We start from the raw sequence: 16,562 nt of genomic DNA, 5'->3' as shown, positions 1-16,562 counted from the left end.
AGAACCAAGATAGTTCTAGAAACTAGAGGGCGCCACACCAAGGGTCTCATGTTATTATGTTCACTTTCAACCAACAAGAAACTGACTGTCAAGTTACAGTAAGTTTTTAACTGTCCATTTCTCTAAAGGTTATAGCTAATTCATTCATTTGTTGTTATTTTTTGAAGCTACAAAAGCATCTATTACTTTTATTGTTACTTGATTATAGATTTATATAGTAACTTTATAAACGCGGGCTCGGTCGATTTGACCGACCACATGACCTCTTTGTGCTCAATTAGTCTTTGTAGATTTGATACTACTAGCTTTGATATAGTATGTATGTCTTTACAACATTTGGCAGTCTTTCAGTAAACATTATAAGTCTTTCACATACAAAAAGTCATATTTTTTAATGAAACACTTTAAATATACTAAAAAAGATTTGTCTGTGAAGATATTGAGTATTTTTTTTTTACTAGTCCATGTGCAAAGTGCTTTAAAAATACTTCATCTCAAAAATATCAAATTTCATTTGTGTAATCTCTAAAACTTCCTAAATACACTTCAAACTTTTGTTTTCAGTAATACCTTGTAATTTAACTGTTATTTTCTCTACCATAACTCTAAATGGCATTGGTCAATTTGACTGACCTCGTAACCATAAATTACCCTTTTTTCTTTCAAGAATTACTTCAACTTGTAACATGAAACTACATTTGTTTATCTTAAGTAGCTTTAAACTCGTAACAGTATACATCTATTTATGATTATATTTTATTGTTTTATTGCCCTTTGAACCATGACTAACAACTATTCGTGCCATTGTAACTTGTAAATCACTTGGGAATGTGGAACTCAAATGCTCGTGAAATTTCTTTATTATATTATTATAAATTATATTATTATTATTTATTTTACCTAATCTAACCTTACTAGCTTAAAGAGATCCCTTTTTTTACATTTTAGTTACTTATATAATAATATATGTAGAATAAACATTAAAAACAAGAAATAAAGTACTTATATGAGTATTCTTTTTTTTTCCTGTCAACTGTCGATTAAACTTAATCCTACTTTTTTAGACTAATAGTAGTAGTGCATTAAGTAATTTTTAGTTAATTAAATAATGTACCAAAGAACATAGAATAATAACATGCAAGAAGCAGACGTTTTCTTCTAACAATTACAATTTTTCTGGCTTTCTAGCTGTGCATTGTATTAAAAGAGAAATTGACAATGATCTGTTCAGAACACAATGTATTATATTATGCTATTTGATAGATGAAAACCTTGATTTTATATTGGTTACAGGTAATATAGAATTAAATGTAAGAGAGAACTATTCACAAATCCTGAAAGAGAGGGTGTGACAAGTGGGTGTGGTAAGAGGGGCCTGATTTTCTATTTGATAGCTCTGTAATCTAGGGGTGGTAGATAAAATAAAGAAGAGGACGTGCCTTGAGAAAATGTCACTTGCCACACTAGGGAAAATTCAGGATTTCTTTAAATTTTGCCTTATAAAATTAAAATCTTAAAACGTATATACCATTAAAATATGGATTACTAGCTAAGTTTTTATGCTATACATACTATATTAAAAGTTAGTAGTTTCAAATCTGTAAATACTTTAATCGAGTACAAAGAGGTCATCTGGTTGACCAAATTGACTGAGCACATGTTGAGAAAGAACAAATGGCCCTGTTATGTTACTGAATATAAGAAAGGTAGTTTATTTTTTATTCTTGTTAAAGCTGCAATAAAGTAATTTATTATTAGTTTCTGTTAAATTAGTTCTATTACCATTTATTTTCTGTTGAAGTTTCAGTGGATCATTTATGGTTTGTTTCTGATAAATCTACGTTAAAGTCATTTCTTGTGTTTTTTAGCAGATTCATTGATATTTCGATGTAAAACTTGTACAGTTGTGGAGAAAGTTGAATATTACAATTTTAAAGCTAGCTGATTTAACTAACTTGAAAGGCTTCATATAAGGCCTGAACAGCGCCATCAGCTTTTGTGCTTTTAAGATCAAATAGCTTGAGATATAACATTTTTGGATTTCTTTCATACATAGTTCTCACATAAACTCTTTCCTTTTCTAAATTACTTTTGTCAGTACTTGAGTGACACAAAACAGAAAAATAGTGAGAGTTTTCAATATATTTTTCAGTTCATCATGATATATTCCTGTTATTTTGTCAATAAAAAACTTGCACTGCTTATCATTTTTGTAGCTCTTTCCAGTATCTAGACCATTTAAATTCTGTAAGTCTAATAATTATGCAAAATGTGTAAAAAACTCCTCATAAAAGGCAACGTTAAAAGCATTTTGGAACAACTTAAACATTTTCTCAACAGTACCCTTTTTCATTTGGTTCAAACCCTTTAGCATAACTGTTGCTTTAATTTTTTGTCAATACACATTTTTGCTTTTTGAATTTTCAATGCATCACTTTGAAGTGTTGACAAAAAATGTATTTTAGCAAATTTCTTTTTAATATTTTCTGTTCCACTGGGAAACAAAGATGATTTATCTTTGGCAAAGTCATGACATACAGAACACCAGATTTTTTTAACAATGTCTCTGTTTTAATTACAGCTGTACTATAAATAACAGCCAATTTCTTTTGACTTTAACTTCGACATTTTCACAGTTTGACTGTGCACTGATAACGTAACTGACTTTCTTTTTTGTCAACAGCCTGGCATTCTGAAATATCAGACAGTGAAATATTCTAATGATGCATACATTTAAAATTATAATTTTACATAAAAGTTTTCTATTGAGTAGAATTATAAATGACTGAAAAATAAAATGCAATATTGCATTAAAATGTTGCTACCATGCAGTAAATGAAAAATGATAGATATTGTTGCGTCATCGAGGTCACGGGGACGCTCCAGCTACACACAGAATTCTGCTCTCTGAACAAAGACAAATCTGTTCAATAGCAAATGGCTCATCTTCCTGGTAATCTGTATTTTCTGCCTTTGGTTGTTCAAAAACTTTGGAAGACTTCAATTTGTATAGAAACTGAAGGGAAACTAAAAGAGTAAATGTTTATGATGATTACTTTTCTTCAGGCAAAGTACTAAATGTTTAAAACAATTTAAAATAAATAGAATATTCATTATAAATCCTGAATGAAAAATACTTATATTTTCTATAGTAAAGCCCTAGAAGCTCCAAAATTCAATTATAGTGGTACATGTGCTCTAGTTTATGTGGCCCAAGGCACAAAAGGATGAAATATCTAGATTAATGTAGGTTTTGCTTATTCACATTTGCATAAGTGTATAAAGCTAAGTTAAGAGAAACTAGCAGAAATACCCACCCTCCGGGCAAGTATAATTGCTCGCTCCTGCAGAAGGCTGTTGGGCCTGTGGTTTTATCTGGAATTGTCTGACAGTTCTACAACAATGTACTCATACTTGACATTCAATAATGTTCACCATCCATGAGAAAAAGGATTTTATTGAAATCTTAGTTTAAAAATGAGCTATCATCACAGCATTACATCACAGAGTAGATTTTATTGAAGTATTTCTTTGTAGACACCGTTATCAATGAAAGTGCCTTGCTTTTCTGCAGCAACACTCATGAGATTTTGACTAAAGAAAAAACAAATAATTTTTTAAAGCTTGTCTTTTGATTGTTTTATATTTGAAACTTTCTCCTTTTTTATAATTTTTATTGGTTAAATCTGAAACATATCATTTTTGTGGAAATTTCAATTCTTAAATTTATTACTCAGCTATAAAAACATTGCCTATTTATAAAAATATTACCCAGTTATGATTGGTGATGATCAGTGTAATAGTTTCCAAGATTCGAGTTTTGGACATATACATCACATTATAATAAGATTCAGTAATAATGAACTAGCTGACTTTACTCAAACATTAAAATAAAATGTCTATAATTTATAGTATGTGAATTGTTTAAGTCAACAAAAGCTACTATGCTATATAATAACAAATTAAAATGTATTCTACTTTAAACAAAGCCCACTAAAACATAAATTAATTATACATATTTCAATTTGTGAATCTATTTTCTTGAACAATGACATTAAATTGAAGTAAATGTTGGTTATAATTTTCCTAAATGAAATTACCAAACTGTCAAATTCAGATATTCTTTTTTACATTGTTCAGTTACCTTGAAGTGGTTTATTTTTTTTCATATGGACATTTTTTACACTTTATTTACTACACTTCACATTTGTGGAATGAATATTTTAATAAAACATTACTTCCTCATGTTTCCCACTCAGGAATTCCAAAGTAACAGTCACCACTTTTGGTACTTTGCCAGTGTCTGATGCTGTATTTTCAGTTACAGGTGCGGAAGACCCATCAGGGGATATATCGTCACTCATTTTCTGGGAGATCGAGCGATATATAAGCCAACCTCTTTTGCCTACTTCGACCTAACTTCCTCCTGAGCCTTTCAGGTTGGGCTAGGATGAAGACTATTTTAATCGTTTGTCCCCCCCCCCTCGGTGTTTGCCATGATTTTCCTTATACAACCTGATGATTCAGCTCATCAGTCATTGGTCTTTTCAGACTTTATCTCTCAGGTATGTTGTGTTTTGTCTCTTATATCTTATGACTCTAGACCTTCCCTCTTACATGAAACAACTTCCCGACCCTATTTAGTATTTCCCCTGTTCCCCAATATTTAGTCTATGTGAAACAACTTGCCTCTCAACTGGGGGAGGGCATTTAATATGCCTTGTCCTCTATTGACTTTGGATCAGTCTGTCCTTGCTTATCATCGGGCGGACTTTCCCTTTCTCGACTAACAGATGTTAGGGTTGGTTCTTCCTGTTTGGTGGGCTAGCCCAGAACACCCTGTTCAACATAACCAAGCCCAGTTTTCTCACCTTCACCCTCATGACCCTGTTAAGGTACCTTTCTTCCCTTCACCTTCAGTCAAGGACTCTTCACAGGAACCCTGAGGGATTTTGTGCTGAAACCCTCTCCATCCTTACTTCTACATTGGCTCATCTGTTGTCTTTGACTCTCGCGCTTCAAATGTGGTTTGTTTGTTTGTTTCTTGGGACCTCTTGGGCCGTGATGTAGTGTTGGTACAGACCTGTCACCAGACTATTTTTGCTGTATTATGTGTTTGACTCAGTTCCATTAATCTTTAGAGTGGCCTTGGCCCATCAACCTTCTACCCTTACTAACTTGGTAGCTTGTTTGTTACAGTTGGGACTGAGCACAGCACTGACTTCTGTCCCCTGACCTTCTCCTTCTCAACATCTTTCTGTGGTGCCATGGTTTGATGATTTAATTGACAATGCACAATCTGCCAACAGTATCAGTGACTACATGGTCAGTTCTGGACCATTGGGGGGCTCGTTTATTGAATTTTGTTCACTGATGGGGAACTTGCCTCACCAATGTCTGGATTAATAGAGTGCTCTCAGAGGGATACATTAACCCCTTTCTCTCTCATCCTCCCTTATCTAGTGTTCCCATTACCTCTCCTTCTCCTCAGGATCCCTTGACACACCAGCATCTGTCAGAGGCAGTTCCAAACTTCACAGCACAACAGGCTATTGAACCAGCTCCACCAGGTTCAGGGGGATTTTACTCCCACCTGTTTGTGGTTTCCAAGAAGACTCGAGACTGGCATCCTGTCTTGATCAGTATGTTCACACTCCTTGCTTTACCATGGAGACATACCTTTCTCTTTGGTGGGCATTTCCAATGCTTACCTACACATTTCTGTGGTGGAACATTCCCATCCATATCTTTGGTTTGTTCATTGAGGGGTTGTGTACCAGTTTTGTGCCTTACCTTTTGATCTAGCTTCAGCACCATACATGTTTTGTTGTATGGTCTGCTCTTTTCCTTGACATATTCATGCCATTGGGTTGTGCTTCCATTTTTATAGGGATGACTGGCTTCTTCTTGCTCATTCCAAATGGAAATCAGCCTGTCACACTTGTCAGCTCCTGGCTGAAGCTATGCAGGTGAGATGGTTGGTCAAATTAAAGAAGTCTTTCCTTCATCCTATCTAATACCTTTCCTCAAAACCCATCTCAATTGGGCCCAACCTTCTCCTCTCTAGTTCCATTCTATGAAACAGACCATTCAGAAAACTCCCTCACTTACAGTTTGTGAGATTCTTTCACTTTTGGGGATGTGGTTCACCATTACCCTTCTCATACCCCTGGGCAGGGTCTTTATGCAGTTTCTTCAATGGAACCGTGCCTAGGATACTTCTATATCCATTCCCTTGTAGATGATCTCCATTGGTGGTTGAACAGGACCCACATGTCAGTGGGGTCCTGCTTTCTCCTCTGTGGCCAGATTTACATCTGTTCATGGATGCACCCCTTCAGAGCAATGGTACCTGGGTGGATCTCCAGGAGGTTTTGGGTGTGTGAAGGAGAGTTCTCTTTACTTCAATGTTCTTAAACTCTTAGCTGTGTGATGGGCTTTTGATCACTTTCTACCTCTTGCCAGCTTCCAGCTGGTTATGATCCATTCTGACAATTCTACCACTGTGGTTTATATCAATCACCAAGGTGGCATCAGGTCCACATCCCTTTGTTTTTTTTACTATGGATCTTCTTTATTGGGCCTACACACATAACATCCATTTGATGGTGTGTCATGTACCGAGTGCTTTAAATCTCATAGCCAATCGTCTTTTCTGACCAGATCATGTGTATATCCCATGGAGTGGTCCCTGCATCCTACTGTTTTTTGGTGCCTCTGTCTGCATCTGGGTATACCCCATATCGATGCCTTTGCCACTGCCCTCAATCAATAATTACCTCAGTTTTGGTACCCAGTCCCCATCCTCAGGCGTTGACTGTCGATGCCTTGAGCCATGATTGGTCTCAGCTGTTTATTTATGTTTACCCTCCCATCCTTTCACTTCATCAGGTGCTTTCCCTCATCTATGCCACTCCATGCACTCTCCTTCTGATTGCTCCATACTGGCCTGCTCAACCTTGGTTTTCTCAGTTGCTCCAACTACAGGTGGTTCTTCCTCTTCCCTTCTGTCCTGGCCTGCTCTGTCAACCCCAGTCACTAGCACTCCATCCTGAGCCTTCCATCCTCCTATTTCATGCCTGACTTTTATCAGGTCCTTGGCAAGAAGTTCAGATGTCTCTCATAGAATAGCTCCACATTTAGCCTGTTCCATTTGCCCTTCTTTTTTGGCTGTCTATCAATGCAAATGGAGCATTTATCACTCTAGGGCATTAACTTGGGGTTTCCAGACTTCTCACCCAACAATTGCCTGTACCTCAGTTTCTCAAGTGGCTCTATGAGAAGGATTCTTCAATCTGCAGCTATTCTACAGAATTTGGCACGGCTGTGACATGAGGTAATTCCTCAAAAATGCTTTCTTTTCGTTCAGAGGTCCCTGCTTCAGCTACACTTTGGACCCCGCTCTGTGGTGAGTGGTGCCTGACCAGATGTTCTCACTGTACTCAGAATGGGTTCCACTTTGATGGCTATAACCATTCACAGACATCTTTCTTTCAAATCTACACTGTAAGCCATAATAATTCTTATACATTTTCCATGGCTTTGTACCCTCACCCTGGAGATGGGGTGTTTCACAAGATCACAAGAGTGTAAATTCCTTGTGATAATTGCATCATAATATGCCCATCCCAGACTGTACTACCCATGGACAGCATGAGTAAAGAAGGGAATTGCTGCCCTTCCCTGCCATGCCTAGATTGAATAAATCAGTGTGGTCTGCTTTTCAAAATAGAGTTTGATGATCACTTATTGCACTGTCTCAGGTGTTGCAGTCTCTCCAGACTCTCCACCTCATTTTTCCCCCTTTCTTCCAGTGGAGTACTAGAGTCTTTACCACTTACCAGTTTTAAGCCACTGGGATGTTTGACTATGGGGAATACCTGCTGGATGGATTCCACAAAGATGGCTATAACCATTCAGTTCAGAGTAGGGCAGTGTTGTTCTGCTGGTGTAGATGGAGTTATAAGATCCTCTGGATGAGTAAATATTTCCCAGAGTTGAGATTTGAAAATGCAATTAACCTCTCCGATTTGGTGCCCTCCTCCTACCCTCACATAGATGTCGGTACCCAGTGAGTGAGGTTTTGGAGATCTAGTGAATCAATCACATAAGTCCTCACATAGGTTTTGGGTTGTCTATCTTCCATCTTGACTTGTCTTTTGTGTTGTGGGTCACAGAAGGTTTATGTAGCCTGTTTCCACTTGTGTTCTGGGTTTTCCATCATCGGGTGATGAGGTTGTTACCAACATGGGGTCGTTTCAGGCTGGTTTTGAGCACATGCAACGGACTTTCCTCGGATTACGGATGACACATACCTGCATCCCTGGCATTAGGCTACCCTGTGAGTTCCTGTGCCCTAGCCACTCTACACCCGGGACACATCCTCACTTCCCATTGTGGGATTCAGTGATTCTTATTACTGTTTAAGATCACACAAACTACCCTCTCTCACATGGATGTGCTCCCTTCAATGTTTGTCATGCATGGTCTTTCCGATATGTTGATGTTCCTGGTGAAGAGGCTCAGATGTGGTGCAGCACCCCTCCTTAGATCACCTGATTTTTTTCTCTCATTTCAGGGGGTATCCTCTGGATATGCCTCTGCTTCCCTTGCACCAGTCACTCCACCATTCCAATGTGGGATTCAAGCAAATTTTGTGAGAGGAGAGAGAGTACCTTATTGGAAGTTACAATTTTCCTAAATGAAAATGTATTTTTGAAAGTTACTTCCCTTTTCTCACACTTCCTACCTGTACTCCCCACAATCTTCTGGTGCTTGTGTCTTCTACAAAACTTCGAAGTGATAGTTTGGTAGTAACATGTAGAGGGAGTAACATGCTTCACGTGATAGTAGTGCTCTCCTATTGGTGAAGAGGTGACACATGATGATTTGCATGAGAGATTTTTTTGAACTTTGGATCCCAACAGAGGGAGAATGAAGTTTTGTAGCGTGCATTTCTGAAAAGGTTCACAAATAGATGGCTGCACAAAACGAAAAACCTAATCTTGTGAGTGGAGACAGAGTACCTTATCGGAAACTTTCATTATTCTTGAGGAGTATTCTAAAACTATTAATTAAAATATCCTAAATAAATTACAAAAATTTTATAATTTTTCTAAGAAATTACATTTTTCTGGTATAGAACCCAACAGAGATCAGATTACTACCAGCATAAATATACAACTGGTATCTATAAATAGAATTTTATTGAAATATCTTTCAAAGTTATATATACACAAAGAGATGAAGAAATCCTGATCATGCTGAAAAAAGTTATTTATTAAATGGTGAAAATTGAAGTATTAACAAATTATTCTAGACTCACCTATGATTACACAGTTTAACAAATTTTACTTGTTTTTGTTAAAGGAAAAGCTACTATTAAGGCTATGTAGCATCATCCCTACTTTGTAACTGCCTACCAGAGGGAAAGCAAATAGCCATTTGCATCCACCACTTAACCAACCAATAACTGGACTGATCATTACAATATAACACTCCATGGCACCAGGTTTTGATTCCATAACCCACAGATAGCAAGTTGAGGGCCCTAACCTCCAGGCAACTTAACAAGTTATATATTTTTCTTATGTATTCTTACCTGAGGAGGCATCCCAAAACTTTAAGGAGCCATCAGCATGTCTATAAAAATAAACATGTATAATGTAACTCTTTAATATAAAATAGACATCATAACTAAACCACGGTAATATCCTTGACTAAAAATCAATACACTATACGTAATAATAAGCCTAACCTATATAATTCTGATACAAAACAGACAGTTTAAATGAACCACAGTGATACTTTTTAATACAACTCAACACTATGTAGAATATTAACTTAACCTATATAATACAAAAAAAACATACCTGAATCATGGTAATATCCATGACTACAAATCAACAAATTATGTAGCACATTAAACTTAACCTATATATTTGGTAAATCATTGTAATTATGTTATTCTGAGCCAAAGTATGGATAAAAAATTTTTAATTTTAGGTAACTGAGTTTTTGTTGTTTTGACTTTCATCTTTCAATACCTTTTCTAGCTTTAAAACTTTGTATATTACTGTAGCTAGCTAGTTTACATATGTATATCAATCCTTACTTATCATTATCAAATTTAAAAATTTATACTCTTTTGTTTCCTTTTTATTAGCTACATTTTTCTGCACCAGCAATAACAAAGTGGAGCATATGTATACCAATGTTGATTTTATTATTCATCAGGATCTCTACCAACCTACCCTCAAATCTAACAATATGCCCAAAGTAAGGCAACATCCATTTTTATATATGTATATTAATTCAATGACGAGGAACCCACTTTGAGACTAATAACGCTTGGAGACAGCTTGAATGGGTAATGAAGAAAAACATTAATATAAGTTTAACATAACAGCAAATGTACAATGTTTCAACAAGGTTTTGTCATCATCAAGCCATCTCCAAGCATTATATGTATATTAGTATCCTTTTTGGTACAAGAAAGGAATCATTGGGACCCCAGACTAAAGATTTCTGTAAAAGAAATAGAGCAATAAGGTTCGTAATTTTGCTGTATGCTTGTCTGAAATAGCTACTTACATACTTACAGTTTGTCCCTGAGAAAGAAAGGTCTTCTTTTCGAAAGTGCTCGGTTTATTGGGTTTTTATTCATTTCTATCAAGACTTCTTGAACCTACATGTTTTTCTAACATCAAGAATGAAAATTTGTTGATACTGTGAATTTTAATTCACTCCATAAACACGTATATAGCAAATTAGGTGGCTTTATATGTCCAATAAACTTTAGTTTTGCTCAACCAGCACTGAGATATAGTCATTGTTAATATTGAAACATATTAAAGGTGGTTTTAAATGGGATGTCAGGTTTTATGGGGCCAGATTCTTTACAGTGGGTGTCTGTGACTTGTTAGCAATAAATTCAAACAATAAGTGGACAGTAAACAATCCACTTGTTTTAAAATAATATATTCAAAACAAGTCAAATGTATGTACTAAAATTATTCACACTATAGGGTATCACTGTTGTATCTAAAACTTTTAAATAATTATTATTTTTTGTCAAAAGTCCACACAAGCTGGTTCAATTGTTTTAGAAGCCAATTGACAAGACAAATTAGTTTTGTCTATTCTGTTTCTTACTGCACAGTCTGCAATACATTCACTTATGTTACCCCATGGATAACCACTGTTGTATCCAGAACTTCAAATAATCACTTCCTTTTCGTAAAAGTCCACACAGGCTGGTTCAAGTACTTTAGAACACCCTCTGATAAGACAAATTATTCTCCTTTATCTCTGTTATTAGAATACCACTGTGAAACTTACCTTAAATATTGCCTGTTACAGCTAAATTAACAATCACGCAATCTAACTTCACTTTCATTTTAACATAACTTTTTCTAACTTAATTTGCCCTCACTTGGTCACCTGTATATATACCTTGCCCAACTGAGGTTTAGAGCTTTCTAAAACTACGAGATGCTACAATGCAACATTAATTACTTAAGGCAACAAGAAAAATATGGAAGGTTCAAGTAACGTAACATTAAATTGCAATTGAATTACACAAACACACACACACACACCATATGACTCTTAACCAAGTTATTTGTCATAATTATCACCTTCAAAATAATTATTTTTAAAACTCGTTATGAAAACCAAATACTCATTAAATATTAAATCACTAAAAAAACTAAATAATAACTGTTAAACTAAACAGTCTTGTGTATCCAACAATAAACCCCCATTCAATAAAAATATTTGTGATCTATTTTTTTTTACTATATATACAAAGACTGTTCTCAGTTCATACATAAAGCCTCCTTCTATGGTCTGCACCAGCATTTGCAGTTTCCTTATTGGTCTCTCTTCTCATAAGGCATCTGGTAGGGCTTTACCTTGACCGGATTCTTTGTCTTCATCTTGATTTTGTGTTGCCCAAGGTCTGTTTTGTCTGGTCCATCTGTTACTGGCACAGTTGCTCCCACAGGTCTTTCTTGCCAATCAATTCTTCATTTATGTTGACATCTTGGTTTGTCTGATTTCCACCCAATTGGTCTTCGTACTAGTAGGTCTTTAATCTTCTATAACAAAGTCAATGTCTTCAGATTCTATTTCAATGACATATCCCTATTCATTGAGTGCCTCAATAACTGCACCTCTAAAAGTACCTCTTCTTGTTAAAGAAGTGTTTCTGACTGCCTTTGATGGGTTTAACTTCCACAGTAGAACTGCTTTTATAGATCTGGTACTGTACTCCTTTCTGATCCTCTACTCTCCCAAAGTTTCTGCAGTGAAGGGTCTTTCTTCTACACATTCTTCAGTTCCTACAGACCTACATTAGAGATGTCACTCTTTGATACCTGCAGGGGTTTGATGTCTTGCTTGCTCTTCTTCCTTTGAGCTCTTGTGGTGACAAAAGATGTCTCAGCAGTCTTCTTTTTGTCTAGTTCCTCCAAATTTTTATTTTCTGATATGTTTACATTTGCCAAGTCAATATTGGTGCCATCATACATACGACTTCAAGATATCCCATGTAGTATGGAGTATCCACCTTTATTTTTGCAATGAAAAAATTTCTCACTGTCCCATCAATCAGAACACACAAGCATACCTTGCCCGTCATCTGATCATCAGATACTAGACTGGTTCTCATTGCTGCACTCCAGCACCCAGTGGGTCCTTCACTTTCTTGTCCCCGACATAGCCTTCGCCTACTGGCATGCTGTGATTTGTTGTCACCTCTCGATATTTGTCACATGCTCCAATCACTGCTGATACTGTTGATCCATTTGCTAACTTGAGCTGACCATCAGTTGTGCACTGATTAATTATGGAAATAGCACTTCCTTCTTGTAGTAAGTATGACGTGTTGTCTCTATTTTGTTTCTTCTGGCAGCCGCATCCTTGCTGACAGTCACTTTTTCTTGTTTCTTGCTAGTACCATCTCTGTAAGTAGCTCCAGTTGCTCTATGTTGATATTTATGCTTTTGCTTGTTCATGATGGACTTGCACTCCTTTGTAATGTGCCCTATTTTATAACAAATATAGCATCTCTTCTCCCATTTGTCTGTTAATTTCTTTTCAATCTCCCCTGGTTTCAACTTTAACTGGTTATTTTTAGGCTCGCTAGTTATACTCCCTCCATGGGCTTCAATATACTGTTCTGCCAACTTGATCATCTCTTCCATGTCTTTTGGTGCTATTTCCTTTAGAAAAAGTGACATGTTAGTTGAGCATGTGTTCACATATTAATAGATCTGCCAGTCCCTCAAAACTATTTTCACACTTGGCCACACCAGTCCATCTTGTGAAGTATCACTGTGGATGTGCCACAAACTGAAATACAGTTCCTCCAGTGTCTGGTTTGACTTCTCTCAATTTCTGGCAAAAACCTACTTCAGTAAGTTCATAGCATTTCAGCAAGGCCACTTTTAACTTGTTATAGTCAATGGTATCTTCTGACATCATGCCTGCATAATCTTGTAGATCTTTTCCTATGAGAAGAGGGCCAAAACAGACAGCCCAGTGTCCTTTGTCCCAGTTCTGACTTAGGGAGAATCTTTCATATCTCTCCAGGAAAACATTCATGTTGTCTTTCTGTTCATCAAATTATGGCAGCTTTGGTCCACTGGCCCTGACCCCATTGTCATTTTGGGGTTATTTTTCTTTCTGTTGGGGAGCTTGATGATTTCAATTTGTGCTCTTATTCTATTTCTAGTCTCTCTTCTTTCTCCTTTCACAATTTATGCTCTTATTCTTTCTCTCTCTGTCTTCTCTCTCTTTTTTCTTTTTCTTTTCTTATCCTCTCTATTTCAAGTCTCTCCTTTCTCTCACTTTCTACTTTGTCTTTCTTCCTCTCTTCTCTGACTATGCTCTTCTCTCTCTAGTTCATGTTGTTGTTTAACAAACTCTCATAGTTCATCATCTTTCAGCCCAAGACGCTCACCTTTTTCTATCAATTTATCAAAATCTGTGTACATGATTGTAATCTCTACACAATTTTCACCACCACTATACATACACACACTGCCCAACTGATGCCCAGAGCTTTATACAAACTAAGAGACACAATGATGTAACAATACTCACTTAAGGCAACAAGAAAAATACAAAGGGGCTGAGTAATGTGACATCAAATTACAACAACTGAACTACACATACAACGTACAACTCTTAGTTACATAATGAAATTTGTCATAGCTATCACCTTTAAAATAATTAACTTTTAACGTTCTTTTTATGAAAACCAAATAATCATTAAATATTAAATCACTAAATAAAATAACTAATAACTCTTAAAACAAACAGTCTTGATATCTACCATGGGTGATCCTTGTGACAGCCATTTTGTTTCATCATGATCCCTATAGTTAAGTACTTCAGAACTTAATCTTACAAAACAGACATCATAACTGAATCATAGTGATGCCCTTGACTACAAATCAACACACTATATAGCTCTAATACAAAACAGACATCATAACTGAATCACAGTGATGCCCTTGACTACAAATCAACACACTATATACCTCTAATACAAAACAGACATCATAACTGAATCACAGTGATGCCCTTGACTACAAATCAACACACTATATAGCTCTAATACAAAACAGACATCATAACTGAATCATAGTGATGCCCTTGACTACAAATCAACACACTATATACCTCTAATACAAAACAGACATCATAACTGAATCACAGTGATGCCCTTGACTAGAAATCAACACACTATATACCTCTAATACAAAACAAACATCACAACTGAACACTTGAGTAAGGAAACACACTGTCGCAATATAACTAGTTACAAAACTTTTATTCTAAGTCTGATCGGATGAAGGGATGGAAAAAGATCATAGACTAGAGAGCATTTGGGATGGGAGGAAAACCTGCAATACTCATTCCTGCATTCACCACCTAAATATATATGCATCCATCCCATGAGTGCAGTGTATGAGTGGTGGAATGCACGAAGAGGTATTGCAGAGTTTCCTCCCATCCAAATGCTCTCCAGTTTCTGATATTTTCCCATCCCTTCATCGCTACAAATTTATAATAAAATTTTTTATTTCTAGTTTCTTCACTTTTTTATGCAACAAAGTTTGGCTTCCAGTGGGGCTGTAGGTGGAAGGCACTATTTCATCAACTTTTTCAGTTCTATTCTACAGGGAGCCATAATATAATCTGCAGTCATTACTTCTTGAAGCAAGAAAAATAGTGACTAAGATGTTGTATGATGTGGTAAGGAGTATGTGGTAGATTATCTTCCTCCATATAATGCACATAATAGTTTACTTCTCAGAGATCATCATTAGTGCTTTAGCTGTAGCTAACCTTACGAGGATTACTTGCTGCTCTAGATATGAAAAGACACATCCTAGTGAAGTGCTTGTATCCAGAACTGTGGTTTATGAGTTACAGTTGACAGAGAAGAAGAAAGAAAAAAAAAAAATCTATATTTTAGAGGCAGTTTTGTACTAGACTAGTAAAGGGCTTTTTGTCTCTACCCCTTACAATTCTGGTCGTTTGTTAATTTCCGGTATACATTCTTCTGAAGGAACTTCAGCGATACAAGTCCTTTCTTAAATAAAACTAGTTTATTTTTTCTCAGTATAACTTTGCAATACACAGAATTTCCACAGTTACGTTAACTTAAACATATGCTATAATTCACAACATTCACGCACTTTACTTACGGTCACTACCGTTCACGTGACTCAATTATCTGTCTCTATATCTGTCTATCTGCGATTCTTCTTTGCTTTATTTGACGGGCTTATATACTAAAATAGATGGCACCTAGAAAAGACTAGAGTTGCTAGGAAAAGGCAAGATCCTTCGAGAATCTCAAGATGTGTTACCAGCACCACGTGACTTTCGCTGTCGTAACAATGCCCCTTCCTTAATATTGTTCGTCCCGAACAATAGCCACTTACATTAAACCAATAGATAATTCACAATAACTAGATTAAATGTACAGAATTTACAAACACAAAATTAAAATTCAACAAACTCTCTTAATTTTATGGGACGTATCTTCTTACGTACTGGTCTCTGTTTTGTCGGCTTCTGCTCCATCAGGAAATGTTCCATTATCGGTAACAGTCAGATCAGTGGTAGTAACTTCATTAAAGGCTTCACCATTCACTTCTCTAAACCGGGTAGAGTTTCTTCTTTGACAGTGGCTTTTGCAGGTGACACATCTTCAGCAGCATCATATGTTCTATTGTTCCTTTCGATCCAACTGAAATGTCCTGGACCATGATAATGCAAAAGCCTGTTGGCATGCACCACCTTTGGTTTACCTCACCAACCACATTTTATTCGGAAAGTCATGTCTGAGAGATGATCCACTATGTCATATGGGCCTTCCCATGGAGAAGACAACTTAAGAGACTTCCCTTTGGTCTTCCTGGAATTATACAACCACACCTTGTCTCCAGGTACAAATCTGACTTCAGCGGACCTCTTATCATAACAAAGTTTCATGGAATCAGAAGACGTTTTCAAGTTTGAATGCACTTGATGATGATTAT

The 16,562-nt window shown here is 36.2% G+C and overlaps 1 protein-coding gene across 1 annotated transcript in view; it reads right to left on the bottom strand.

Annotated features, from left to right (window-relative positions):
* The window catches only part of LOC106465433 (syntaxin-binding protein 5-like), a 146,765-nt gene that overhangs the window by 54,570 nt on the left and 75,633 nt on the right, over positions 1-16,562 (bottom strand). The window contains exons 14-16 of the mRNA XM_022393333.1: positions 9,602-9,642; positions 2,874-3,027; positions 1,956-2,100 (exon numbers count right to left, since the gene is read on the bottom strand). Of these exons, the coding sequence (XP_022249041.1) occupies positions 1,956-2,100; positions 2,874-3,027; positions 9,602-9,642 (340 nt within the window). The remainder of the gene's footprint in view (positions 1-1,955; positions 2,101-2,873; positions 3,028-9,601; positions 9,643-16,562) is intronic.

The sequence above is a fragment of the Limulus polyphemus genome, unplaced genomic scaffold, assembly GCF_000517525.1.
Source record: "Limulus polyphemus unplaced genomic scaffold, Limulus_polyphemus-2.1.2 Scaffold1942, whole genome shotgun sequence".
In the NCBI taxonomy this organism is placed as follows: Eukaryota; Metazoa; Arthropoda; class Merostomata; order Xiphosura; family Limulidae; genus Limulus; species Limulus polyphemus.
This window is presented reverse-complemented; position numbering and strand designations above follow the sequence as displayed.